Source organism: Trifolium pratense, linkage group LG6 (assembly GCF_020283565.1).
Source record: "Trifolium pratense cultivar HEN17-A07 linkage group LG6, ARS_RC_1.1, whole genome shotgun sequence".
Taxonomy (NCBI): Eukaryota; Viridiplantae; Streptophyta; class Magnoliopsida; order Fabales; family Fabaceae; genus Trifolium; species Trifolium pratense.
In genome coordinates this window covers 28,807,684-28,835,656 of record NC_060064.1, presented here as the reverse complement: position 1 = coordinate 28,835,656, position 27,973 = coordinate 28,807,684, and the positions used below count along the sequence as shown (strand labels likewise).

The following is a 27,973-nucleotide window of genomic DNA, read 5'->3' as shown; positions in this document are numbered from 1 at the left end:
AATTTTTTTAGTTGCCTCATTATGAATTCATCAAATATAGAAATTTATAATTTAATTATTTAGTAATAACTTTATAATAATAGTAATTGAAATTGATGGTTGTTAAAAGGACGCAACAAATTATTTTCAAAGTGGTGATCGATAAATAGGTGATTGAAATTGTCTTGTGATTGATGTTAATCACAAGTGCAGAGGCTATACATTAAACGCAATTGGAGTCAACTAGGGCTAATGCAGACTAAAATGAGGTAGTGTGCAAGGATATTCAAATCATCAAACAAGCATGGGCAACTGTGATCAGACCGTTTCGATTATTTAGAGGTTTTGCTTGAATATTAAAAATTGCCCCTAATAAAAAAAATTAACATTTAAATTGTAAATAACATAAAAAACAAATAAAAATAAAATAATTATCATCGGATATAACATAAATAAAGCACATCATAATCGATGATTAAAATGATCACGAAATGTTCGCCGGGGTGGAAAAATATGGGTACGTATATTTCCGGACAAACCTATTACAAGACTAGAACTAAAATCATGCAAAAAAAGACATTGTAGAGATTTGAACCAAGGACCTTAAACTCAAAAAAATTGGGCACAACCACTAATCTATTAATACACAATTGATATTTTAAGAACCTTAAAAATATATAACTATTTTTTATGGGGCCTCAAAATTTTGAGGTCCGATACCGCCGTACACCCGCATAGCTCTAACTATGACTAAGGGAACACGTGAACAACCTTTTACACCAAATATTTCAAAAAGAAAAAAAAAATCCGTCAAGCAAGAAGTGCATGACAACCTTATAACACATGTTATGAGAAATGCTAACTTGGACACAACCCCAAATCAATTTTATTTAGGCACACATATCATTAAAAAAAATTTAAAGATAAATAAATTAGTCACATCATCTTATATTAATCCATTCTTTTATCTTTAATTTTTTTAATTTATGTATGTGTGCCTAAGAAAAATTAATTTAGGCTTGTGTCTGGGTAAGAATAGCTCCACATGTTATAAGGGTGAAGTTCTTCATCTATCCTTATGAAGTTAAGAGAGGGGAATGCTAGATTTATCTTGTTATTGATTTGTTTAGCTCCCTTTTTTCTTTTATTTTACTTTTTGTAAGGTGTAGTCTCCTATTGTATTTTTCTCTTCTCCGAGATATGTTATATAAGCGGATGATCAGATGTGTAAATATAATTGAAATCTATAATCTTCCCCTAGCTAATATGTCGATGCTCTTAACTTATCTAAAAATTTATAAAAATCAATTCAAAAAATTTATAAAACATTCGATTAAATACAAAAATTATAATAAAATACATTTTTTTATTTAAATCATATTAACATTTCTTTTTGGACCAGAATTAGGTGCAGTCATGTGGTTAGACATTGGTAACCGTCCGATTTTGATCAGACAATCACAGTATTTTTACGATCATTTTGGTATCAGTTTGGTGAATTATTGATCAAAATTCAATTTTGTGCGAAGCTTTGAAGTTGAGGCTTAGAAGAAAACTGATACCTCAAGTTTGGTAGCTCAATTTTGATCAATAATTCACCAAACTGGTACCAAAATGACCGTAGTCGAGTTAACTTTCCACAAAATCAAACTCCACTAAATTTGGAGTTATAGAGATAAATTAATTACCGTTTTAATGAAATAGAGTAAAATTTCGATTTATTCGGGAAGTAAAACTAGGCCATAAAAATAAGGAAAATACTAACTAGTGCCCCCGGGGCACTAGTTAAGGATACTAATTATAGTAAAATTACATTGAAACTTGTGTAGTCAATGTTTGTAAAGTATAAAAAGTGTCATTTCCAATGTAAAAATTACTTTTTTTTTGTATTCTCCAGAGGGCGCATGACCCTAAAAATAATATATGAAATTTTTCCACCGTACGATCCACAAACAATGTGACCACACAAAGTTTTGGTTTGAATTGTCCTGTTTGGTGCTACAGAGCAAGAGAGAATCATCATCATAATCATAATCATAATCGGTTAGAAATGGAAATGGCTTATGTTTGTGGCCATACGCAGCAGCCATGGCGTTTTGAAGCTCTCTCTGATTGGAAACCACGACGAAGCCAAAAGTCTCTTCTAGTATCAATGGTGTTTAAACGAAGTCCAAAGCGTCTCAAATACACAGCCGATACTACTCGCTTCAACAAGGTTTGCCACTCTCTTTTTCTCTTCTTCTTATTCTTCTTCTTCCTCTTCTACAGTTAGTTAGTTAGTTAGGTTTTGATGAAGTTTGAATTGTGAATAATATAACATAACAGGATGGTAATTTGGTTTACATTGAAGCTGATCCATTTGGTTCTGATTCATGGAAATTGGAACCAGTTGTTAATCTTTTGAAACAAGGTGCTGTTGGAGTCATCCCTACTGATACACTGTCAGTGCTTGCTATTTTTCTTTGCTTTATAACTTCACATGCATGTATGATGTATCCTTTCCATTCCATTTTACTGTATTTTCTTACAAAAACTTTGTTTTTAGTATTTATCTTTGGTTTCCAAAGTTCAATGTAAGTTAAGTACTCACTCCGGCTTTAATTATAAACGAAAAAACAGACTTTCACGCTTAGTAAGAATGATAATTAATTAGTCCACGAGTCCTAGCTCAATTGACAAAAAATGCCCAAATTGTTAGGCCAAATGTCATGACCGGGGTTCGAACCCCAGATCCCTCACTTGTGTGTGTGAGTTTATAATGGTTTTTTGCCATTTTGTCTATCTACCACAAAATATGATAATTATGATAACAAATGGTTAATCCAAGAGCGCTTGGATGAGATATGGCGTGGGTCTCTTCTAGCTTAACCAAAGTCCTAGGTTCAATCCTCGGCTTGGACTTGCAGTAGCGTTAAAACTCTCGGGGAGAGTTTACCAACCATTTGGGTCCCACAACGCTCGAGGGATTAGTCTTTACAGTTGCGCTCAGAGGATATATGTTTTACACAACAACAACAACAAAATGTGTCATTACAATTAATCTATTCAAAAACAATTTTAAGACAAAAAGGAATGGAGGTATGTAGTTTCTTAAGACAGTAGGAGAGGATTTGATCTCTTCAAATCTAATCTACATGTAAACAAATTCATCGAGAATTTGAAAGAACTCCATTGACTCTTTTATTCAAAATCCGGGTTAAATCTACTTTTGGTCCCTGTATTTTACTTGAAATAGGATTTTAGTACCTCAATTTCAAAATCCGGGTTTTCGTCCCCAAGTTTCACACATTATTGCAATTTTGGTCCTAAGTCACACTTTTTACACAAAAATGGTGATTTTTTGTCTCAAAAGTTATAATTTTATGAATTTTCTCTTCAAATTCAAATATACACTTTTTGTTTTCCTCAGTTATTAGTATCATAACAAGGTCATTGTATTTTTTTTCTTTGTCTATACATAGATATGCGATAGCATGTGACCTAACAAACAACTCAGCCATTGAACGACTTCGTAGGTAGGTATGATGTAACTTTGTTAATTGCAACTATGTTATCTCCCTAAATCACTGCATTAACCAAGTGTATATTTGTGTTGTGTTGCAGAATCAAGAATATAGACAGTTCAAAGGTGAGTAACACAAATAGCTTGTCTTTATTCAAATGTTTTTATGATACCAATTGGACTTCGATTTAACTATGCTTTTCATTTTCGGGTGCTTGTCACACATCTTCAATTACTTTACATCTTCGTTTAGGTTCGACTGTGTTGATCACAACGTCAAAATTTTCTCGATGTATGTTGGTATTTGGTATGTTGTAATGCTACTTATTGAAGTCATTGATTATTATGGCACTTTGTTCCTTGTAGCCGCTTAGCATCTTATGCCACTCATTTCGCGAGATAGATAAGTACACGGCTGGGTTTCCAAGCGGCGATGGTCAAGGCCATGCAAATTTATTCAAAGCTGTTAAGCATTGCTTACCTGGTCCTGTAAGTATTTTCTCAGAAACTAATTAATGAATTTGTGAGCATTTTAATGCTATTTTGTGGGGTGGGGGGATTACGTATGTGCAGTCGGCTGAGTTATTTGTTATACAGACCATGAACTTTCAGTTACCTTCTCGCCTATTAAACTGTGATTTTTGTAAAGTTTAATAACGCTGATACGAATGATGTGTTGGTGAATAGCAAATAGAAAAGAAAAATTAAATATCACCTAAAATTCCAACACACCTGTATGCCATAAAAATCTTCGTATTAGTCAAAAGGACTATGGGTATCATGTGAAATCTCAAAGCGTAGGAGCTTTACATTGTAGTTTTAAGGTGAAAGGATGTCAGTTCATTTATCTTTGATGCTGTCCATGTGTATCTAAGCCATTAGGAATATAGGGTACTTCCTAATAATTAGTACTCCCTCCGGTCACTGTGATAAGCAAAAAAACACTTTTTGCTTATAATAGTGACCGGAGGGAGTATGTTGTTAATAGCGGCGTTATTGCGGGAGATAGCAGAATTTGGGTTTGGTGCAAAGTAAAAAGCAGGTGCTGTGCGTGTTGTCCTGGTATTTTTAGCGGCTGCAAATAGCCATGGAATAGCGGATGCATAGCCCTGTAGAAGTCAGCTATTTGCAGCGATGGCGACTTCAATTGCCAGAGTTTCGAGGAGGTTTCCCATCTGTCCTGCTGCCTACCTCTGTTTTCTTGCTACAACATGACGTTCTCTCACTTCTTGCCATTTTTCTCTTCCATTTACGCCCGTTTCTATTCAACTTTGGGATTTATGTTTAGTCATCTACTTTTTTCTAGATTTTGTGGTCATCCTGCTAACTGCTATTCACTTTAGCAGTTTTGGAGTTGGAGGATCCTCGCCTCTATCCGATTAACAACATATTTATTATGTGATTCGTTAGTTCATTTTTCTATGTTTAAACACGTTATTCTCTCTATATTTAGTATTTTAGTATAACTTGTAATATCATGTGGGTGAATTCTATTGTTTTGATTTGTTTTGTTACCAATTTAGCGTGTGTGTGTGTGTTGTATAGTTATTGACAATTAGTTGCTAACAATAGTCATGTTTGAGTGACAGTACACTTTTATCTTAATGGCTAGCAAAGAATTTCCGAAACAGTGCATAAGGTTTGGGACTACCACTGCCAAATATGCAGCAAGGAAAAATGTGGGTGTCCGTATGCCAGACGATGCAATTTGTCAAGCAATACTAAAGGAGATGAGTACACCATTAATATGCACAAGGTTTGTTTAATTTGTTGGACCTTTTCTTCTTCTGTCTTGAAAAAAAGATAATTTATTCTTAGGCAATAAGTACGTTGAGGAGGCCTCCGTGAAAAACGCCCCTTTGAAATGAAGATAAGATGGCACTGTCGCATCAATGAAGTTATGTTGATATTTAAAACTGAAATTATTGATATGATAAGATGACAAATCAGACTAAAATAACATTTAATTTTGAATAAGTCATGACATTACATTAAATCGTGATGTAATCCAAATTTACAATGCTAGAAACATAAAAATGGTGTTTCTGGACTATTACAAGTCACGGATGGAAGGAAACAGGAAACTTTTGGTATTCTATTCTAGTTTTTTTTTTAATTGTAGGTAATATTAAGTGAAGATGATGTACAGTTAGTAGAATGAAATACCCCCCTTAGAATATACACCCGTTCCAATTAGCTATAGAGCAGAGCTCCTGAATGAGGGTAAATAAGTTGACGGAGAATGCATGATACAGCAGCAGAGCTCCTAAATGAGGGTATATAAGTTTGTCGGAAAATGCATGATACAGCAGCAAACATGTCGTCATGATTATTCACCTCAGGCTGTCTCAGGCAATGAGGCTGTTTTCTACCCCACCTCACTCAGTGCCTAGGCAGCCAGATTTGCAACAATGTTTGTACGTGGATATATTATTATTGTTTCGCGGTATGCCCCTAGCAGCCTTATTGGGTATTTAGGTTGTCTTCATTGTAGCCTTGAGCACATTCATGTGTGTTGGGTGTGAAGGGGGTGGATTTAGTCCCACATTGCCTAGAGATATATCTATCGGAAGTCCTCACCTTACAAGTTACAAGCCATTTTTTGTAGTGTTGAGTTATGACCAATCCAAATTCTAAGAACCTTTGTAGATGACTATAACCTATGATGTCATTAGGGCATTGGCCCCTTATTTTTTATGATTGTTACATTTGAGTATGGAGCATAATAGTTGATGTTTGTGCCTAAATATTACCTTGGAACTTTTTTGTCTATATTTTAGCATCAAATTCCTCAAGGAAGACGAGTGGCTGATTGATCCAGTTATGATAGCTGATACATATGGACCGGAGGTATCACTGTTTCTATTGTTTGATATAAAAATATAATGGTTTTAGCCCTTCCCAAATAAACAGTGCAAATATGAATTGCATTTTATATGATTGTTAGAAATAGGCCACGTCATGTTCACGGCATATTATATTTACAGTAATTTTACTTTACAGATTCAAATTTTGCATTTACACATGAACGATCTCCTTAATTGAATACCCGCTTTTCGGACTATTTATTACAAATCTACTTGGTATGCTTGGTTCTATACCAAACCTAAAAAATTTCGCTAATTGATTATATTCTCTACTAAGTTTTATAGCTTCTAGATATGATCTTAAAACCATTAATTTGATTTTTCAGGGTCTTGATTTTGTTGTTGATGGTGGTGTAAGAGTGGCTCAGTCCTCCACTGTGGTTGACATGACCAAATTGCCTCCCAAAGTCCTACGGCAAGGAAAGGTAGTTAGTTATCTGTCAATTTGAAGTTTATAAAAGCATCTCCGAACATTGATTCTTATGCGGGTTTTAAGAAGCAATAACCAGTTTTTACCCATTGTACCATTGGAGACTACAAATATGGATGGCACACATGAAACTGTTTTATAAGAACCCATTCTTAAATTTTAAGGGTTCAATTTTAAGTTCTTAAGAGTACTACCATCAAAGTGATATTGTTTTGGGCTCTTAAATCCAACTTGTTTATGACATACTAAAAGCAAGTTAAGTACGCAAAGTGGGTTCTATCATCGGAGATGCCTAGGCTCATGTATATACCTAGGCCATACCACGAGCTAACACAAGGTCGAGCCAGATCAGATCAACCCTTTTTAAAAATAATGTAATATATAACAAATTAGATACAAAAACACTTTGCCTTTCTGCTACTAACTGAGCTTTTGTACTTTCTTGACACTACCTGTTCTGCACTCTATTGTCCCTAAACCATCTCTTTGTTGCCACCATCACTGACCGGCACCACTGTCAGTCTAGTTGTCATCCTCAGTTGCCCTACACCACGGTCAGTCTGGTTGTCATCCTCAGTTGCCCTACACCACTGCTCCTCCATTCTTGTGACTTATAACCCATGTGGCCAAGATCACGTCGCTTTTTTTACATGCCCCATCTTACATTGTACCTCTCCACATTCTGCTTTCAAGCAGCAGCACCACATCTCCAACAAACATTATCTAATGGTGATGACAACGATGCTATGGGTGAAGTCTTCATATAATTGATTTCTAGAGTTAGTATGATTTTTAATTGGGTTCCAGTTGATTTCCACAATGTTGCAATGTTTGGTGAGAGTGTGAGCAACAATATACTTTTTTTTTTTTTTTTTTACATTTTGTAGCATTTATTTTCTAAGTGATAACTATCCTTATGGTGAGTAGTAGTGGTAGTATGCAATATCCTATATTCAAATATAATTCATGATCAAAGGTAATTAATTAGACTATATGATTTCAGGGTCCTATTTCAGACTGGATGGTATTGGAAGATGATCAGAAAACTGATGAACAGGATCTCATCCCTGCTGCCATTTGAATATTAATCATCCATTTTGATTGAAGATTTACCATCCAAAAGCAGTCAATGACATTAAAGGACACAAGGTGGAAAATTTTGTGTAAATAAAAAAATATACTTTTGTAAATGTTGACATAGTTGACCATATACTTCACAGGGCTGTATGGATTCTTTTTGCAATTAATTAAAATTTGTTGTTTCATTTGTTTTGTCAAAATCGTCTCCGATTCCGATTTAACATTTTAGGTCATGCCTTCAATATTTGTTGTGTTCTAAAAGATCTTCAACATGAGCCATGACAGGGAAACATATGTTGTTTCACCGAGACAACAAAATCTTGTAATAGACATTTTGGTTTCTTACAAAACCTATAAAATGAAGGAAAATTAAGAATGATGTTTGGGAAAAACGAGTCCAAGACCAGGAAATTTTTTTTGTATTGAGGACTCAGTTTTGTTTGTTGACGAAATTGTGGAAAATTTACAGGAACATCTTCACAATGAAACTACCACAATATGAGGAAATTCTTAGGATCCAACTTTTTTCACCCATCAAAGTCGCTTCAGAAATGCAGTCATTATGCAGTGCAAAAGTATACTTTTAGCCAAACAATAAATTGTTATTCGACTGAAAGTATACTTTCAGAATCATGCTTGGTGTTTTAGAAACATGGTGTGGGTAAAGTTGGACACTTTCTTATCATTGTAACAAAGAAAAATTGGAATGGACATCACCAGAGCATAAGGTGTGAAATATAATTTTGGACAACAAAAAAGCAATCACTAGAAGGATATATATTAAGAAATTCTAAGTTTTCTTTATACAATAAGCAAAGCAAGCATTTGCATCGCCAAAACTTCCTGTAGAAGTAACACGACCACAAGACTTGCCATATAAGAATCATTTTCACCAACTCAAAATTATATTAGTTAACAACTTTCATGAGATCCTCTGGTGCTAGTCATAAAATATTGAGGTTACAATTAGATCTCAACTTGTGTCCATTGGTTCCTCGCCTTCAGTTTTTTCTTGACTCACGTTACCATTTTCATGTGCCTGTGTGTCTGTTTCTTCATCACCCTCAGTGTTTTCTACTGCTGTCTCGTTGATAGTCAGTGTTGGCAATGTTTTTTCCACCAGCTCTACTATTTCAGTTACCTCTTCATCTGGAAAACGGTCGGGACATTCCTCTATGATCTGCGTAATGGTTAAAAGTTAAAAATCTGATCTCAATTACGCAAGGGTACACACGTGACATTCAAATGCATATTAGTCTGACATCATGAATTTACCTAGAATTAGAATTGGAGAAATCAGTGTCCAGAATCAAACACGACACGCTAATTTCTAGTCTTAACGTCTCATCCACAGCTATATCTAACTTTTCATATTCAGTAGATAACATGGAAGACCCAAGCCACTAGGTTTGGTCTAGTGGTGAGGGGTTTGGGTAGTACGTTATAGGCCCTGGTTCGATTCCCAGCTCATTGTAAACCAAAAAAAAAAAAAAATAACATGGAAGACCGGATAACCTGATGGTCCCGGCTTCCATACGCAATTCAGAGGCAAAATAACAAGCCATTAATCGGCATACCCCAAAAGCTCATTTTACAAAATAAAATAAGTGTGATACTGAGCCTATGGCACTCTACAATGAAAGTATAAAAGTAGATAATGGCCCATGTTGCCCCTGAAGAAAGACAATCTCTAAGAGCCGTAAGATACTAAGATTAATAGGCTAAAAAATACTGCATAGTTTGCTGATAGTTTTTTAGGGTAAAATAATCTAGATTTATTCTAGTTACATTCCATGGAACTTCGGGTTACACCCTGATTTGACAAAAATGTGCTTCAACCCTTTTCAAATTTCCAACCATTACATCTTAGTTATCACATCTTTCTTCCTCCTCTTCATCTTCTTTTGTACTATAAAACATTTACACTCAATAAAACCATAAAATACTCACTCTCTGCGTTTTCTCTGTTTGTCTCATTTTTTGTCAGAAACATATTGATAAACTCAGTTCAGTGTTCCGCAATATTTTCTTAGTTAATAAAGAAACATTAATACTCCTAGGTTTAAGTTGGGGTAGAAGCTAATAATTTGGTGCGCATTTTGTTATTGAATGGGAAAATGCTTTGATTGGTGTTGATGATTAATTAAAAAATGAAATTACATTATAAAACCTAATACTTACAGGATATATTTCAACTACAGCAGCCGGTCTGATGTTTACTATGTTGAGAATCTCAGCCTCTGACAGATCATGTAGTTTAATACCTGACAAATACTCAGCAATGTCCTCTCTTGTTTGAACATTGGCGGAAGTATTAACCAAATAATCGTAAACCTGTAAGAGATACAACGCAGTTTTCCACCAACAATAAAACATAAAAAGCATTACTATACATTGGCGAATTGGGAAAAACGGGTTATCTACTATGAAGCACAAACACTCCTCAGATTAGGCATATCCCGTGTCGGACACATGTCGGTGTCGGACACCAACACGACATTGACACTTATGATTACACTAAATTATATAATTTTCTCAAATTATTATCAGTGTCGACGTGCTAGTGTCTGTGTCGTGTCCGGTGTTTGTGTCCGTGCTTCATAGGTTATCAATGATATAGGCCCCGTTTGGATTAACTTATTTTTGAGCTTATCCAAACAGCTTGTGCAATATAAATTAGATTTTATGCTATTTTATAAGTTCACACTAGTGAGAATTGTGTTTTTATAAGTTATTTTATCATAAATTACCTTGACAAATTTATAATAATACATAAAAATTGCATAAGTTGTTTGCATAAGCTGAAAAATAAGTTAATCCAAACGGGGCCATATTGTCTGAAGAGAATAACAAACCTTGTATTCAGACATTGCTACTTTGGCAATAACCCTAGATGGATCTTTTGAAGCTCCTTTGGAGCGTAAGAAATCAAGGACCTCAAAATTTGTAAGTGGAGCAACATTGGCATCCAAGCTACGAAAAAGATGATTGAAAACATAAATAATGATGCAATTGAAAGATTTGTGAGACAATTTTGAGTAGAATGGTAGGTGACATACATTTTCATCTTCTGCAACAAATAAAGCTTTTCTGCAATAAAATTAAGTAAGTAAACAAGTTAACACAATTACAGAAACTGTGAACAGTTGAATTGTTACCAAAAACAATTCATTGAAGGAACTCATTCATTCAAACAGAACAAAATCGATCAATTTCATTCAATCGGAACAACAATCAACACAATATGCAATGACTCATTCAATCAATAATCAACAAAACAATCCCAAAGAACCAAAGTGAACAACAACGGCTGAGGGAGGGACAAATCTTACCGAAGAGTTTTAGAGAGAGAGAAAGCTTGGCCGTCGCCGGTGAGGGAGAGGAAGGAGAAGAAGAACGTTGCGCAGGGTAGGGTTTTTCACTCCCGCGTGAGAACTGAAACTGAGAACGAGGGAGAGGAAGGGATAAACTTGTAATTTTATTGAAAATATTGGAGGTATTTTAGTAATTTTACATATTGTACGTGCATACTGATACTGCAGTTGACGGTTTTAATTAAATTAAATTTAGTGTTTTTTTTTTGACAAATTAAATTTAGTGTGTTAAAATCTTGTGCGGTTGGCAGGATATTGTAGTATACTATATATATGCAAAGTATATGGGTTCAAATATCGGTAATCCCACTAATGTCTTTAAGGGTGAAATTTTTAGTCACTAGGGTATTTGATAAATGAAAAACAAAAATTTAGTGTGTTAAATACCAATGGTTTTCTTGGATAGGGGATTATTTGACCGCTTCTAAATCTGTTAAGATTTGCAGGATTCTGTTTTGAGTCTATGTTGGTTTCAGAATCTGCTAAGATCTGTAGGTTTCTTTGTATCTGGTTGACCTCTTCCAAGTCCATGTTTATTGATTGGAGACGGACTGCAAGTTGAGACTTACCTCTTTAGGTTTTCGTTCTACCTTTTGCTGCATCATTTTTTGGCTCGCAGAGTTGCTCTTTGGATCCTCATGAGCCGATCACTTTTGATTCGAGATCGGGAGTTAGAGTTTAATTGCATATTTATGGGTCGGGTTAATGTCTTCTTTAGTAGTCTCGAGGCTGAAGAGTATCCTTCTAAGAATGGGGTTAGAAGTAGGCTTGTATTAGGTGGTGTCTGTTTTGGTTTTCTTCATTGGTGTTCCGCTTATATACGGCACATTTGTTTTGTAGTTCCGTTTTTTCCCGACATCTGTTCGTCTTGTGCAGAGATCAGTTATTAATAATATTATATTTGCCGTTCAAAAAAAATATCAATCGTTAGCTGGTCAATGGGTGATTGGCGTTGAACTTGGTCGGAAGATCACGATTCAATCCCCGCACCGCAACTGCGATGAAAAAGATTGAAACCACTTAATATCAGAACCTTGAATCAGATCAGGTGGTCAAGTTGCCCGAATACCGTGGTGAAAACCAATTTTTAAAATTATGTCTACAAAGAAAATCAAAACGTAGACAAAGATTTATTGCATAGAATTATATTGCAAATTTTGCCATTGCAGATGTTCTTGGACCCTCTAAGATTTGCTTCAACGTTTGTTCGAGGGAGTCGTTATCAACCACCACCACTTGTTCACGTACGTGCTTGTAGTCCTGTAGTATTGAAGGTTTAAAACCATTATAAATTTCATTGATATGCAAACTGAGTGAAGTTTTTATTTATTGATTGTCGAGGCAGAACTGGGAAAACATTCCTTTATCAAACATTAATGGTAGTTTTGAAAAGTAGAGAACAAATTGTCTTAGCAACTGCATATCTAGTATAGTTGCAACATTATTACTTAACGGTTTAACTGCACATTCCCAATTTAAGATACCTATTGATGTACAACCAAGATCAGTTTGCAATAGAAAAATAAAAAGATCTTGCAATTCTCATTAGATTAACAACTGCAATCATGTGATGAATCCCTATTGACAAATAGATATTGTTTAGAAGCCTTATATCGACCACTAGGTGTATTTTAAACAGCAGCAATGCGCCATTTTGTGAAAAAGATATTATCGTTTGTGGAGATTTTTGTTATAAAAAAGGCACAAATAATATTTGCGTGAATGATTAAGATATTTGCATGTATGATTAAGTCTCATTTATGCATGATCACGAATTTGTACGATTTTTTATGCGCATTGGTGATGGTGTTGAACCTACCAAATCTGATTATATGAATGATACCTCCCCCAATTGCAATACCATGGGAAGGACAATATTCCATACAAATTCTTATCAAATATTTCTCCCTAATTAGAATTGGATGGATTTATGGGATGCATTGGTACAAAGAACCATTCTTGCCTCTAAAAATGATAATGTTCAAAAATTGACCCGTGTAGCCGACTCAACTTGGTGGCATAAAGTCTGGTTGTTTATGCTGTTGGCTAAAACAGAAGTGAAATATCCTCTTTATACTTATACAAAATACAAAATTTCATTTATAAATTAGCCAAAAAAACCCTAATGCATTACAGATTTACATTTGGAATATAATAATTGGGCAACCCTCTCTGAAAATGGGGAAAAGAAATATCACTCATCATTTTGGAACATCTAATTTTTGTTTTGAAGAAGCAATTTGAGAACATCTAATGAGTTCACCATTTCTATAGATATCCTTCTTAGACACACTTAAAATTCCAAATTGCTCTTCAACTTTCTTAATGAGAAGCTTCAGTAGTGGAACCTTCAATAGAGTTTTACGAGACCCCACCATGATCAACTTTCTCTGTAATCATCAAGCATAAGAACTACTTATTAGATACATATCTTTTATTTTATTTTGTATGAAAAGTAGAAAGAGATTGAGCATAAAAAACTACCTTAGCACGAGTAAGAGCCACATTTATCCTGTGCCAGTCTCCAAGTAGAGAAGCCACACAGCTTGTTGGGTTCTCACAAGACCGTACAAAAGATACTAATATACAGTCTTTATCTCTACCCTGGTATTTATCAATGGTATGTATCTCCAAGGACGTTATGCTAGTAGCTTGGCGGATGAGGTTTGCTTGTGAATTATAGGGAGTAATAATGCCAATGTGCTCTCCTTCAATTCCATTTTTTACCAATTCCTTTGCAACCTGCATTACAAAATGAATGAAAACTTGGACTACGTTGCGAGGAGGTCAAATGGCATGAATACTTAATCAGTAAAATGAAACAAGTTTTAAGCTAACCAATATTATTGCCAGGTAAAAAAAAACATTATAGGCCATTGAGGAAGGAACACTAAGCTAATATGTAAGCTATTATAAGTTTTTGCATACAACCCCATCCTTAAAATTGCAAGTATCAATGGTTAATTATTGAGTATATTATGTCATCATTTGTTACAGTTAGAAAAATATATTGATTACCATAATATTATAAAATAATATTCAATAGCAAGATTATCAAAACATGATTCAAATCGTGAATTTGAATACCTATTTTCCATATCAGGGGTCAAATCTTATTGCGAATTGTAAAATACATGATTGTGTGAGAATACAATTCACCTATCATGTATACAGCTGTACAGGATATTTTCCTGACTAGTTAGCTTTTCAGTTAGTTCAGTCTATTACAGCAGTGACATCTGTCACATGCTGATTGGCTAGTAGATTCATTCTGTTTTCAGTTTATTAGTGTTGGCTCAGTCTGTAAATATAGATCTGAAGAAACTCTCTTGCATCAAGAATTCATTTTCATCATCAATGAATATGATGATTGCTCAGAACCCGTCTGATAGACAATGAGCCAGAAAACAATGACATTGTTTGGTAAAAACATGTGGAATAGCAAAAATATATGATATATCATATTTGAAACTCAACAACCCAAGATTTAAATCAAAAATAAAATGGCAAAAGAGAAGTATCTGGCTACATTAAATTAAGGTTATGACTCGTCTGTATTATAAAACACTCGATAGTATTTTTAATTTGGCCAGTCAGAATCATCAATTCAATCCGTAGGGTTGGATGTTTGCATAAGACAATGATCCTTCACAGTATCCAACAATCTCACAACGGAAACATATTGAGAATTATCTATCACAATATCCATGGTCCAAGGTTTGGTATTCTTCCTACAAGAAAATGTGTCATATTGTCAAAACCAAATGACATACCTCAGCAATTATGTGAGCTTCGATAGGGTTATTTACAATTTTCTGATCTCTTTCCTCTAAGGCAGGCAACATATCTAAGTGGCAAAAAAATATTCATATTAGTGATCCCATTCTCAATGTCCTTTAGCATAAATGACGAAAAGAGGAAAATGATATATACAAACCAGTATCAATAAATATCACTGGTCTTCCAGGATTCAAAACCTGCATTAATAAACAAAGAGGAATAAAATTCAACTCAAGGAAGATATAATTTATAATATTATTGGCAAAAAAGTTTCATATGTTTATATTTAATATTGGCGATTACATTGTCCACATTCCAAGTTGATTTTGTGGTTTCAAAAGATTATAGATACTTCCATTTATATTAATTATTACCCTTGTATATTTGAGACCTGTTATTATCAAATCAAACTCAATTTGATGCTCCCAATTGGTATTGCATAGTAACAATGCATATGAATACTGCTCTAAATAATTCCAAACATTCATGGATTCTCACAGTATTCTTCACCATGTTTCGTGTCCTCATACCCCTCAATACAATTGTAGAATGTGAAGATTAACATCTTATTGAAGCAAATCAGACTTTTTGTGAGCTTATTTAGTTCAAGCAACTTCTTTGCAGGTTGAGGTTTTGCAATTAGAGTTCATGAGTCATATTTGCGATATTCAGACAAGTTTACACAGTGCATCTAACCCAGCCTTCCATGAGCAGACTAAACAAAGATTGTGTCATTTTATTCATGAAAAAGTTCTTTCAAGAGAGATCATTACATTGTTTCTGAATGCCAATGACCAGTTGAAAGATATTTTCACCAAATCGCTTAAAGGACCAAGGATATCTTATCTATGTGACAAGCAAGATGCATACGACATATACATACCACCTTGAGGGATAAATTCAGATCTCTTTTATATTTTCTTAAAAGTGTAATAAATTCAGATCTCTTTAAAATTCAGAAAACAGTTTCAGTTTCAGAATGTTCACTTTCTCAAATTGTAATGTAAATTTTCTCTACTTTATCTTAATTTCTCATTGGTGTCTAACACCGTAGCAAGTACACATCCATTAACAATTGAGTAAAAGAAAACAAGGGAATACAACCAACAAAGACACGACATTAAGATAATGTGAATTTGGAAGAGAATCCTTACATCTTCTAGCCAAGGCAAACTGCAGTTTAAGCCAGAAAACTCAAGTTTGGCATTAGCTATCTCAGATGAACCACACCTCAATCTGTCACCATATATCAAGGCATTTGACAAGTCCATAATACCCTGACACATACGGTACTGTATATATATATATATATTTTACTTAGTAACTGATATAGATAGAGAAGGAATTAAAAAGAACCAAACTAGAGTTTGTAATGTAATATGTAGTAGCTACAACAGACCTGACTCTGTAAAGCTGAAATCGCCTGTGGATGGGCTTCTGAAAGCCTACAAAACAAACTCATCCCCATGCCATTTTCTCGGGCCTCTGTACTCTAAGAATTATTAGATAAAAAATTTCAAATTGTTATCAATAAATTTTGTACACAAAAACATCAATACTGCAGGACCGACAACAGGCACGTACATGGACAAGTGGCGGCAGTTGATAATGATCCCCCACAAGAACAAACGTCGAAGCAAATCTTAGAGGGCCCAAGGACACCTACAATGGCAAAATTTGCAATATAACTCTATGCACATAAAAATTATCTTACCTACGTTATTATCCCATCAGTATGTTGAGTATCACATGCCTCATAAAATTTATGAAAGAAAAAATAAACATACCGGCAGAGTAGTCTGTCCGGCTTCATCCATAATGCACACATCAAATCTCTTGTCGGCAAGCAGGGGACTAGAAATTCCCAAACAAGTAACTGCAACAACTTTGACTTGTTCAAACCTTATTTTGATATCTTCAACAGTCTGTACGTTATTTTCTGCGATAGAAACTTCTGTCAAAAAATATTTATTCAAAAATTATGACAAATTAAAAGAAAGAGCACAAGTTGTAAATTGGCAAACCTGAAAGGCAGTGCCCTCTGACCTCTTCATTCACTACTCCATGTCTTCCAACACGTACAAAATCAATGCCCTGGATCCATTTATATTACAATAGCATTATATGAACTGTAAATACTATAAATTTAAGAAATAAAGAACGACATTATATCATAGTCATTTGGACTATAGGGAGTCATACATCAAAAAAGAAAATTAAGCACTGATATTTTCCAACACATATCAAGAGAAACACAGTAAGAAAAAGAGCTGAATCATCCCCTTTGTGTTTTCTAGTTCTCACACCATTACCTCTATGAAAGGTGATGATCAAGAAAACATTAAGGACCTAATGCAATACTTATACAGGCAACTCCAAACCAAAGAGTTAGGTCAACGTTGTTAGTTTATTGGGATTGTAGTGGCCCAATCACTAATAGGAATTTTAGAAGAGATGTAACTAGTTGACAATTTTGTGGACGCAAATGTCAAACTTCTACCAAATCAAGGAGAGCCATATTCTGACCCGAGAAGATAGATAAGTTAGCGGGAAAATAACATCATCTTACCATGACCACATTAGATATTTTGTTTCCTATCAGTGTTGAGTCAATTTCTTAAATTCATCTTGTAATTGCCATTAGACAGAAAATGGTAGAGCTGAATATTAGTAGGAAAAACTTTGTCAGAAGATAGAAAATCAGAGAAGCAATGCTCTCTTGGCCTATTAGTATAGTGAACCCCATAACTATCCAAAATGATCTGACTCCCTTCTCTAATCCCTATAGTTCACTTCACATACAACCCCTTTCTCTCACTTCAACACCCTTTCCCCAATCTTCTGTTGCCACTTGTCCAATTTGTTAGACAGTGATAAATTTAAGAAAATGCCCTATATGCTTTACATGCAACAAGCAGTCATATTCAATGATAAGTGCAACAAATGAAGATTTTATAATACACATTCATGGATACCTGTGCTTTTAATTTGATGAGTAAATTATCAACAGCAGAATTTGTATATGCTGTTAGTAAAATGGATGTGCCTCTAATCAACAAGGCTTTCACAGCATGGACCATGGTGGATGTCTTCCCCGTTCCAGGCATCCCTAATATAAGTGCATAATCTTTTGCTACAAGTATCTGATTATCAATAACAAAGTGGAACACCAAGATAAATTATTTTAATGATGATAAACTAAAGCAACTTGAATAAATTTACGAAATGGATTCATGAAATTCAAGCTTCATTGGAAACCTTGAGAATCGCTTTACGTTGATCATCATTCAAACTCTGCTCAGACCAAACGTAAGATATTGCAGGATCCTGACTAACTATAGAACCACTGTCAAATCTAGGAGCCTATAGGCAGCATGCCATCAGGAGGAAAGAGAAAAGGAGCAATCAGTACTTAGTAAAGATGATTTTGGGAAAGCAGAAAGCATTCAGAACTTGCTAGTTATTTACCTCAAGGTCAACAATCATCCTCCGGAGATGAGCACTTTGATCATTTTGTAGAAAAAGTTGTACAAGATTAAACCTTCATATAAAATGTCAAACAAATAATTATAACTTCTAATTGGTCACACTGAACGAATCAAAGTTTGTAAAAAGCTGTAGTTGGAGAAGCACCTCATAATTGCAAACGAAGTCACAGCTTCATCCTTGTCGATTCTCCAAACCTGCTGAAGGAGATCATGTTCCATGGAAGACCTCCCAGGAATTCTCAAGAGCTTGGAAAAGGAAACCTAAGACAAAATTGTTGAGCTAAGGATTATGCTACCTTTCTTTGGCTGTATGTGCATGTCAAGGAAAGGAAGTAACATGCTATTTTTAGGTAAAAGGAAGAAAACATCAAATAATAAGAAATTATTATAATACTCACAGATATATGATTCTGACTAATATCTGAAATCACCCCTTTTGCAATAGTTTGATGGCTTGATTCATTACTCAATATCTAAAAAATAAATAAACATAAATTACTAATTACAAAATTAAATAAGGGCCATTAAATAATCAATATTTAGATAAGATGCAAAATACAACCATTTTAAGGTGCTATGAAAATGTCCTCCAATCCATATTTTATGGGTAGGAAATAATATTCACTCTTGGTACTTTGTATCACAGAGCTATTGGACACAGTTAAAATTTGCATTTTAGTGTACTGTAAAAGGATTAGTTCTCGATACTCCCCGTCATATTGGATAATAAATATTGATTAGTTAGTTATCCACTTGTTAACAATACACCTAAACCCACTCCCACCAGGGGCAGTAGCCAAAGTATCAGATATCTGCTCTCCAATTTTAGCATTTACAGTTGAAGTAAGTCCGTGCTAAATATTTTGCCAAATAAAGTGGAAATTTGCTTGTGTTGAATTCACTAATGCAATAATAGATTTGACATTTGAGGAAACTTAGATAAAATTTTGATCCACAAGGCTTCCATAGCTCTTTTACGAAGTTGCCACTCCACACTATTCTAAAATTAACTACAACATGTAAACATCACATAACTAAATTCAAAAAGAGTGAAAGACAATCTTATCCATACCACATAGTCACCATTTCTCAGTGTGAGATCTAAATCATTTTTCAAAGAAGCACTAGAAGGATCATCATCAGAAACTATAGAGGGGCAAGAAGTATCTTGTGGTACAAAACGATAAACAAAACTATTATTTTCATGAGATTTTGAATATGGTATTCCTTGTGAAGCATCAATAACAATAGAAGAAACACCACCGGCACTGCGAGTCCCCAAATTATATGATCGCCACACGTCTTTCTTTGTAAACTGAAATAGTCAAGGAAATAAGAAATTAAAAAAGGAGGAATTTTTAAAATAAAACAAATTAAGAATAAATCTTAGAGGAGAAAAGGCAAGCTAGAGAGATTTTAAATTTGCACCTCAGTCCCTTTAGCTTCTAAGTCAATCAAATGATCCCAATGGCAGAGGAACTTAGAATGAGATGATGTCAAGTGATTAGTATTGGAACTGAAAACATCTCTCAATTCATTGCTCTCGATCGTTCCACCATGTGCCTAAGCAATTTAATGTAAAAGTACCATGAACATATGAGAAATCACATTACCTAGACTACTTGCTTACTTAAATTAAGTAATAACAATATGACATACTCCATACTCCAATATGGCATACTCCTTAGGGCACATGTTAACATGACCCAATGGTTTAATTCATTAAAATGATACAGTTTTAGGGCATGATGTCTTAACTTCGGAATTAAAATAATTATTAATATGAATTGTATATATAGAGAGAGAATCCACAAAAAAGTTTTCCCCAATCACCTGTGGTCTTTCAAAGCATACCTTATTATAAATGCTACAGACATTTAGATGGCGACAGCCTCTGCACATGCTAGGACTCTACAATCCGAAAATGAAGTCTTGTGATGACATTCTGATAAAGTCGTTAAAAGCACATTATTTAACGTTATGGGAAACCCCATACCTGTAACACTGGTGGAAGTTGTTGCAATACTAATGCCTTCAAAATATCACTTGCTAGCTCATTACGACGTATTATCAACCCAACTATGTCAGATCTTTGAACCGTAATGCCCTTTTGTACATAAAAAAAATCAACAATATTACCTTTTTCAACAGAAAGAAACTGATTTCAAAGCCACAAAATCTTACCTGTGTCTGATCTGTTTGGAGATAATACAAAAGACCAGAATCAATGCTCTTCTGGTACCTATTAACATAAGCAAGACAACATAAATAAAAGAAATGTTTTAGAATAATTCTTCAATATATATATGCTGTTAAAAATGAACAGTTTGAACCTTTCAGACATCAGGAGAGTGTACAAAATTACTTGGGCATTATGTTCTACTGATGTCTGCAGATATGACATGCAAAACATGTTAATACTGATGAATTTATCTAATCTTAATTTTTATGGGTTGATTAGAAGAAGCGAGGACCAGAATCTTACCTGGCTACTAGGTGATTTTCCAGTTTTAAACTCTAGTGGCATGATCTTCTCTTCTGGTTTATCTTTTCTAGATTGAACCTTCACTCTAACGGAAGCATCAATCATTCCTTTCAAACCATATTTTGGTGCCCATGCCATTTCTTCAATATCAATTACCTACTAATAACATAAACTTCAAATAGTGCATATAATGTGCATTTTATGCAACACATTCATTATCAAGGGCAATGTGATGTAGCATTTATGAGCATATCTTGGAAATATGTGACACTATCTAATAGCTACATTCACACTTTTACTTATCAAAGATTGCTCCTGTAAAATACAAGCACTTAAACCTTTATTTTGACAATAGATAAAATAAGATCAAGTATAAGAGAGAAAATACACAACTAGAACAAGGATAGCTATATCCTCAAAAATGATTGGACTGAAAAAGCATATGGATTGCATATTTGTAGACAAATAAGCCCCAAAACATTAGAAGCTAATGTAACTCACACCTTGTTTACTTATAATTGTACATCTACTAGATTTATATCTCTATTTACACAATATACATGAATGATCAGTCAGTTATACACAAGAAAGAAAATTAGTGCTTGCCTCAGATATGCCAACGTTCTTCATTCCATTAACAGATCCAAAATTAACGTTAGGGTCTTCTCTTTCCTGCCAAAATACCCCAAGTCATCAGTCACAGACTCACAGTATTTAACAAAATTAAAAATGGGATTTAAGTATTTTTCCTAATAAAGCATATATTTTAGAAAAGGTGAAAAAGAAAATATGACCTTTTAACCTAGCAAGTTACATTTGGCAACAGCAAAGGAAATATTGGCATTCTAAATGATAAAAGTAAATAGTGTTTGAGAGCAGAGCATGAACTATTTTTACACACCTCCATATTTCTGAACAGCATAATCCAACTGTATATTCTAGGGATAGCATCAATCATGGTTTTACGAACATCCTTTTCATTTACTGCAATGTTCACGTGAATAAATTAATGCTCCCCAATAAAATGAACACGGTCATCACTAAATAAATTTTATTCGAGAATAACTGTTGATTAAATTCTAAACTCCAATGAGATGTACGCACATATATACATGATAATATAGAGATTAAAGACACAATGCCACACCTCCACATGCAAATAAACTTTCAACATTTCTCTGTAAAACCACTTCTGTGTAACATTCTAAGAAGTCTATTGTAGGATTGTCATTTGTAAGCCCAGCCTGCACAAAGAAACCAAACCCATACAATTATAATCATATTATATATACACATACACAACTTATCAAAATACACACACACACACACAGATATATTATGCTGATTTATTGAAATAGAAGAGCATATCATATATATACTGCTATACAGGTTACAGGATGTATTTTAGAGACCTGAAAAATTTGATGAAGCAAGGTTCCACATAAAGCTACAGTTGAGTGCTCATTGGACTTTAGTCTCTCATCTAAGACAGTTCTCCTTGGGCAACTAAAACTGGCAGCAACCTGGAATATACATTTGTATTAGGAATACGCACACCTAATTATATATCACAAAGGAATCCAGCATGGACAATCCAGACGAAATGAGCCTACTTCGGTAATTCAATATAGTTCAAAAAAATGAAACACAATAACCCTTTCTAGTTAAAATTAATGAAAGGATCAAACTTCCCTAAGTTGGACTAGAAAATAAATAGATGCAATTTTTAAGACTAGGAATTGCATCTGAGTTCTGACATCTGCTGAAACCGACACTTTTAAACCATGTATGTGAACAAAACAATAAAATTCATTACAATCTGCAGTAGGTCCACTGTAGAATAAATAATAAATATAACTTATTATAAAGGATATATTTCACAAGATAGAGTTGCATAATTTGATATTGTAAGAAATCGCTCTTCATAAAAAATATGTTGACAAACCACCTAAATATCCCACGCTAAGTAAAGCAAGAAGACTGAAGTCACATATTGCAGTAAGTAATTTAGATGATAGAGTAAAAGATAACTACCCGTGTTCCAGACACAAGAATATCTGGGTGTACAATCAAAAAATTATTATCATGATTAATATCACAATTTCCCCCTTCATCAAATTGACCAATTACATTCACAGTATCTCCAGGGGCAATTACACTGTAAGACCTGGAATAATCAAAACAAGGAATAAGATATGTCAGAAATAAGATAACTGCAAAGCGAATAATGGGTGATCAAGACAATACAATACTGAGAACTCAATTTTTTGAACATTATTGTAAAGAATTCAGTTAAGAGTTCATGATTATAACAAGTAAATAACTATGAAACCAGCAAAACAAAGGTTTTATAGAGAAGAAAATTATTGTGAATTGAAGTCACATTGTCTAGTGCCTTAATTCAATGGTATTGGTACAAAAAGAAAAATTCAACCCATTGTAAAGCCTTAGCCCCAGTACTGTAGACCAGTACTCCTGTGGTATACCTACAGACAATAACTACAATAATTATGATCAGTGTTCTCAAGATCACAATCTAAATCGTAATAGTGCACAACCTTGCAATCTTGGCACCTCTATATGGTATTGGACGCAGTTTGGAGTGAGATCACATGCATGATTGTAAGAGATCATGAGATCATGAGATTGTTTTAGGGAGCGATACCTGAATTTGATTACATTATTTTCAGTTTTTCAATAGGATATGGATAGATGAAGGTGACAGACTAACATATCTTGTTTAATTTAGACGCATATATAAATTTTCATTTTCCATTTCAATATTTAATAGATGATGTTTATATTTTATATATATTGGTGTCAATGTCCTATGTTTTTTACATTAGCAGTGTCGGTGTGTCCATTTTGTGTCATGTCTGGTGTCCGATATTGTGCTTCATACTAGTAATGAAAAGGAATATGCAAATAAATAAATTCTAAATTTATCAAAGAAATGGTGTTGTTCTTTAGCTAAATTGTGTTGAATTTGAATAGATTTAATGCCCCACAACAAAATGATAGCAAATATTCCAATAATAATAAAAACATTTCTTTCTTCCAAGTATATATTATTGAAATGGCACACATATAAGATAGACATAAAATCTCAAGTTCTTCAAAAAAAAAGACATAAAATCTCAAGTATACTAGACCACATCAGCTTACCATTCATCCCACAAATTTACAGCTCGCTCTTCTCCAGTTTGTTCATTCAGTAAACGAAGCACCTATAAGCAGTTGATCAACTGTATCATGTTAGTTTTAGTGTTGAGCATTACTAGTTTTAGCATTGAGCATTACTAGTTTTAGCATTGAGCATTACTACACCTTGTATGGGCCTTCTGCAGCCGGTTGCAATTTTTCAGATACCTAGAGGAAAAATGTAAATAACAATAAGCGCACGGGAATCATATTTTGTGCACCAAATAGCAAGTGATACAAGCTTGATTCCAAAAGCATACCTCCAAAACCAAGTAACTGGAATCAGAGAAAACACCAACATCTTTAGGTATTTGAGATTTTGTCCTTTCAACTAGATGGTTGACTTTGACAGGGAGCTCGTTAGCAATGTCATCTTGCGATTTAAGGGAATGGGTGGTTTTATAACAAACTGTATCATTATCAACACCAATTGCATCTTCAACTTGATCTAAAAGTTCAAGCAACGCCTATAGAAATAAGCATTCAGAGACACGCATACACCATGAAAAAAGAGAGCACCGATGGTTCAGAATTTAGAGGGAACCTTTCTAAAAAAAATTATAGCAGGTAGCTCCTAGGTTGTAGTTTATAAAACAACACATAAAAATCAAAAGTATAAGAATACACTAAAACACATTCATAATAATAATCAAAATTCAATACTACCAATATTCAAACCCAATAAAAAACAAAGTTATAAATCTTGATAGCAGAGCATAGAGGCCATCTCCAAAAATGCTATAGCTAGATAGCAGGGAGCATGATGGCCTCTATTTGAAATATTTATACAGTTTATGTAATTTGTTTGTACATAGACATAAAATCGTTGCAGGAGTGAGATGGAGGGAAAAAGAAGCCCGAGCACAATTTGATATTTTTAAATTACAAAATTCCTACAATACTCCAACTAACCTTTAAATTTTAAGGGCTTTTTTGAAACTTTAGGCTGCTATAGTGGTTGCTGTGGTCGCTACACTAAACTGGTCTGCTACAGAATGTCCTGTAGTGGCCAGGGCCACACTATTCTGCTACAAAACTTTGGAGAAGCATGACAAAGGCAAAGTGAAAAAATTCCTCAAACGAAACAGTTCGGTCTGCTCCTTCTATAGTCAGGAACCTTAAGATTATTTTGGTTATTTAGTTTCCTATGGTAATGTTGAAGATGTTTTATCTTCTAGGGCTGAATTTGACGAAGACGACGACGAAATATGTTGTGCTATGGCCTCTAAGTCTAACTACTAACATTGACCAATATTTGGCCGTTTAAAAAAATAGTATTATATTACATGATACTTGACCAATATTCGGCCAAAACATGTGGCGCTATGGCCTCTACCTGAATCTGCAACAAAATTGTAGATTTCGTAGAGCCTAGTAGCAACTACGCCACAATGCAATGCTATTGCAGAGGTTACAGCCGCTATTAACTGCAGAGTCTATAATAATTTATCCTGATTGGCTATTACAGTGTTTTTCCATACTTCAAGGTTCCAATTTTTCCACCCTATGTATGGAGATAATGCCCTATGTTTCACTCGTATTAAATAATTTTCATCCCAATGTTAAATCATTTTCTTCTCACTTTCGATGCAACTGTTTCTTTATGTCTACTTTATCAAGTGGTGTATATGATAAGGAATATGTGCAAGTCCTCGTGCCCCAAAGGTCTAGCTAATTTCAATTAGATGTAGTACTGCATATAGTGGATCTTTAAATAGTTCAGCTGAATCTAAAGGAATTATTCTAACATAAATCAAAGGGAGACCTAACCTTTTTGTGCTGCCTCAAAAAAGGCTGGTCAGATGGTCCATTCTGCTCAGCGTCCTTGGCAAGCTGTGCCAACAAATGAAACATAAAAATGAAGAAACTCAAACACGCCATTTGATTTATTGGAATGATAAAATTCCCATGAACAGGAAAAATTTGGGAAAACAAATCAACCAAGTAAAAGTAGCATGTAAGTTACAATTTTTTAGCAAACAAATAGTAGTATTCCAACTGAAGGTTGTAAGGACCAACAAACTAGAAGACAGATCACCTTATCTACACGACAAGACAAAGATGGTGGAGTTCTGAAGGGATTTCTTCCACCAAACACTGAAGAGTTGCTCAAAGTAGTTGGATTGCCATTAAAATCAACATCTCGGTCAGGGTTTAATTTTTTCAAGCCCAATTTACTCAATGACAACGGAGCTTTTGCAGATGCACTGGGAGTTGGTTTTATAAGCAACTCTTCAACCTTGGCACCTTTGTCCAGAGAAGTCTGTATCACACATCAGTATACCACAAACTCATTATCTGACACTGATTAGAATCAAAATAAAAGAAATACTACTTAAAAACTTGCCTTATCTTCTGAGCAGTGGCAAATTTGCAACATGTTGGCCCTCGAAGAATCAGCCAATGCTTGAATTATCTTAGGCTTGTGTTTTGAAACTGCTTGAAGCCTTTCATTCACTGGAGATATCTTCCATGTAACCTCATCAGCCCCATCATCCTGACTTTGCTTGATAAACTATCCCAAAAATATATGTCCACAATGGCAATTATTTCAGAAACATGGCAGAGAAAAATATTAAATAGCATAAATTAATACACAAAGAACCATCCACACCGTATCAAAAATGTAGTCACCAAACACATTCACAGAATACTTCCCATAATAGAGACCAATATTTGGATTTTATGGATAAATAATTTATTTTAGTACACCATTATTATAATTTTATGAACAATCTATTCCTAAGGATAAGGGTATATTTGAATTGGTGGTATTGTATGAAGTGAAGTGGAAAGGAATTGAATTGAAAGGAAAAAATTCATTCTTTAAAATCTAACTAGCTTATTCCGTTACATTACATTTCACTGTTTTTATTGGGTCAAGTAGGCTAGTGGCCAAAGTTTCATCTTTTAAGGTATATGTGGGAAATCCCAAGTTCGAACCCTGGCCTTTGCATATTGCAATGTCTCTACCATTTCACTTCATTTCCACCCAATACTACCAACCCAAACTACCCTAAAATGATTACTTCATTAAATCAAGTAGTTTAATCACATAAATGAAAAAATACACTAATCCCAACCATTATGCAATAAAACATGCAAAAGAACCTAAATTTGTATTGTGAAAACTGAAAACTCATCCTAACCATCATGGCTTCAATAGCATCTAACTAAAGAAATTGCTCCCAACTTCAATTCATTGAATCAAATACTTGGTGTGCTAATAAAAAAAAAATCAACAAAATGGGTACAAAACAAAATTAACACCAAGAAAACCAAAAATCAAAGACAAAGAAACAAAAATAGCTTACCATTCCAGGTGAGAATTTGAATCTTTTGCGAGACATAGACTTGGAAATCTCAGGAGACACTTCAGATGGGTTATCTGTATCATCAGTAACCACCGGTAACACTGAATCATTCGGTGTACCACCCTGCGAAGTTGCACCCGACGGAACATCGGCGTCTTTAGGTTTTTCCGGCGGTGGTGGAAGAGAATCGGAAGCAACAACCTGAGAGGTTGAATTGTTAGATTGAAGTTTCTGAGATTGTTGTTGAGTTGCGTGACGATCGAAGAAGTGTTGAATACCGTATTTGGAAGGTTGTAGAATGGGTTTCTTAGAAGATGAAGAAGAAGTGTTAGGTTTCTTCTTTGGAGGCATTTTAGGGTTTTTCGTTGCTTCGGATTCTTCTTTTTCAGTTCTGATTTTGGTTTTGCAAAGAGGTGAAAGTGAAATGTGACGAAAAATTGATGATTGATTTTCCCGCGTGATGGGATCTAGAT

The 27,973-nt window shown here is 34.3% G+C and overlaps 3 protein-coding genes across 5 annotated transcripts; 1 reads left to right on the top strand and 2 right to left on the bottom strand.

Annotated features, from left to right (window-relative positions):
* The first annotated feature begins 1,925 nt into the window (after positions 1–1,925).
* Positions 1,926–8,043, top strand: LOC123889418 (uncharacterized protein YciO). Of its 2 annotated transcripts, none has more exons than XM_045938761.1 (9): positions 1,926–2,194; positions 2,305–2,420; positions 3,441–3,494; positions 3,583–3,607; positions 3,848–3,970; positions 5,071–5,237; positions 6,262–6,331; positions 6,675–6,773; positions 7,782–8,043. In XM_045938761.1, exons 1-9 carry the CDS (start codon positions 2,030–2,032, stop codon positions 7,857–7,859), a joined length of 897 nt encoding a protein of 298 aa, XP_045794717.1. In that variant the 5' UTR covers positions 1,926–2,029; the 3' UTR covers positions 7,860–8,043. The 2 variants fall into 2 exon arrangements, with proteins under 2 accessions (XP_045794717.1, XP_045794716.1); XM_045938760.1 differs by having other exon boundaries at positions 2,305–2,471; positions 3,396–3,494.
* A 556-nt stretch (positions 8,044–8,599) lies between these two features.
* LOC123889419 lies at positions 8,600–11,339 on the bottom strand. The gene is made up of 5 exons (XM_045938762.1): positions 11,191–11,339; positions 10,918–10,948; positions 10,714–10,831; positions 10,040–10,192; positions 8,600–9,038 (listed from the first exon to the last, which is right to left on the bottom strand). The coding sequence occupies exons 2-5, from the start codon at positions 10,923–10,925 to the stop codon at positions 8,832–8,834; spliced, it is 486 nt and encodes a 161-aa protein (XP_045794718.1). The 5' UTR covers positions 10,926–10,948; positions 11,191–11,339; the 3' UTR covers positions 8,600–8,831.
* Positions 11,340–13,279: 1,940 nt separating this feature from the next.
* Positions 13,280–27,949, bottom strand: LOC123888904 (DNA replication ATP-dependent helicase/nuclease JHS1). Of its 2 annotated transcripts, XM_045938066.1 has the most exons (33): positions 27,501–27,949; positions 26,534–26,701; positions 26,225–26,449; positions 25,957–26,019; positions 24,447–24,653; positions 24,313–24,354; positions 24,151–24,212; positions 23,020–23,152; positions 22,398–22,508; positions 22,133–22,229; positions 21,887–21,969; positions 21,592–21,657; positions 20,986–21,141; positions 20,834–20,889; positions 20,685–20,742; positions 20,497–20,607; positions 20,355–20,411; positions 19,929–20,063; positions 19,573–19,815; positions 18,899–18,973; positions 18,646–18,761; positions 18,481–18,553; positions 18,271–18,375; positions 17,988–18,155; positions 17,037–17,106; positions 16,800–16,951; positions 16,597–16,674; positions 16,412–16,504; positions 16,167–16,304; positions 15,170–15,209; positions 15,006–15,079; positions 13,717–13,974; positions 13,280–13,622 (listed from the first exon to the last, which is right to left on the bottom strand). In XM_045938066.1, exons 1-33 carry the CDS (start codon positions 27,849–27,851, stop codon positions 13,434–13,436), a joined length of 4,053 nt encoding a protein of 1,350 aa, XP_045794022.1. In that variant the 5' UTR covers positions 27,852–27,949; the 3' UTR covers positions 13,280–13,433. The 2 variants fall into 2 exon arrangements, 1 of the variants encoding a protein (XP_045794022.1); XR_006802353.1 differs by lacking the exons at positions 13,280–13,622; positions 13,717–13,974; positions 15,006–15,079; positions 15,170–15,209 and having other exon boundaries at positions 16,168–16,304; positions 16,412–16,497; positions 27,501–27,913.
* Positions 27,950–27,973: the final 24 nt, after the last annotated feature.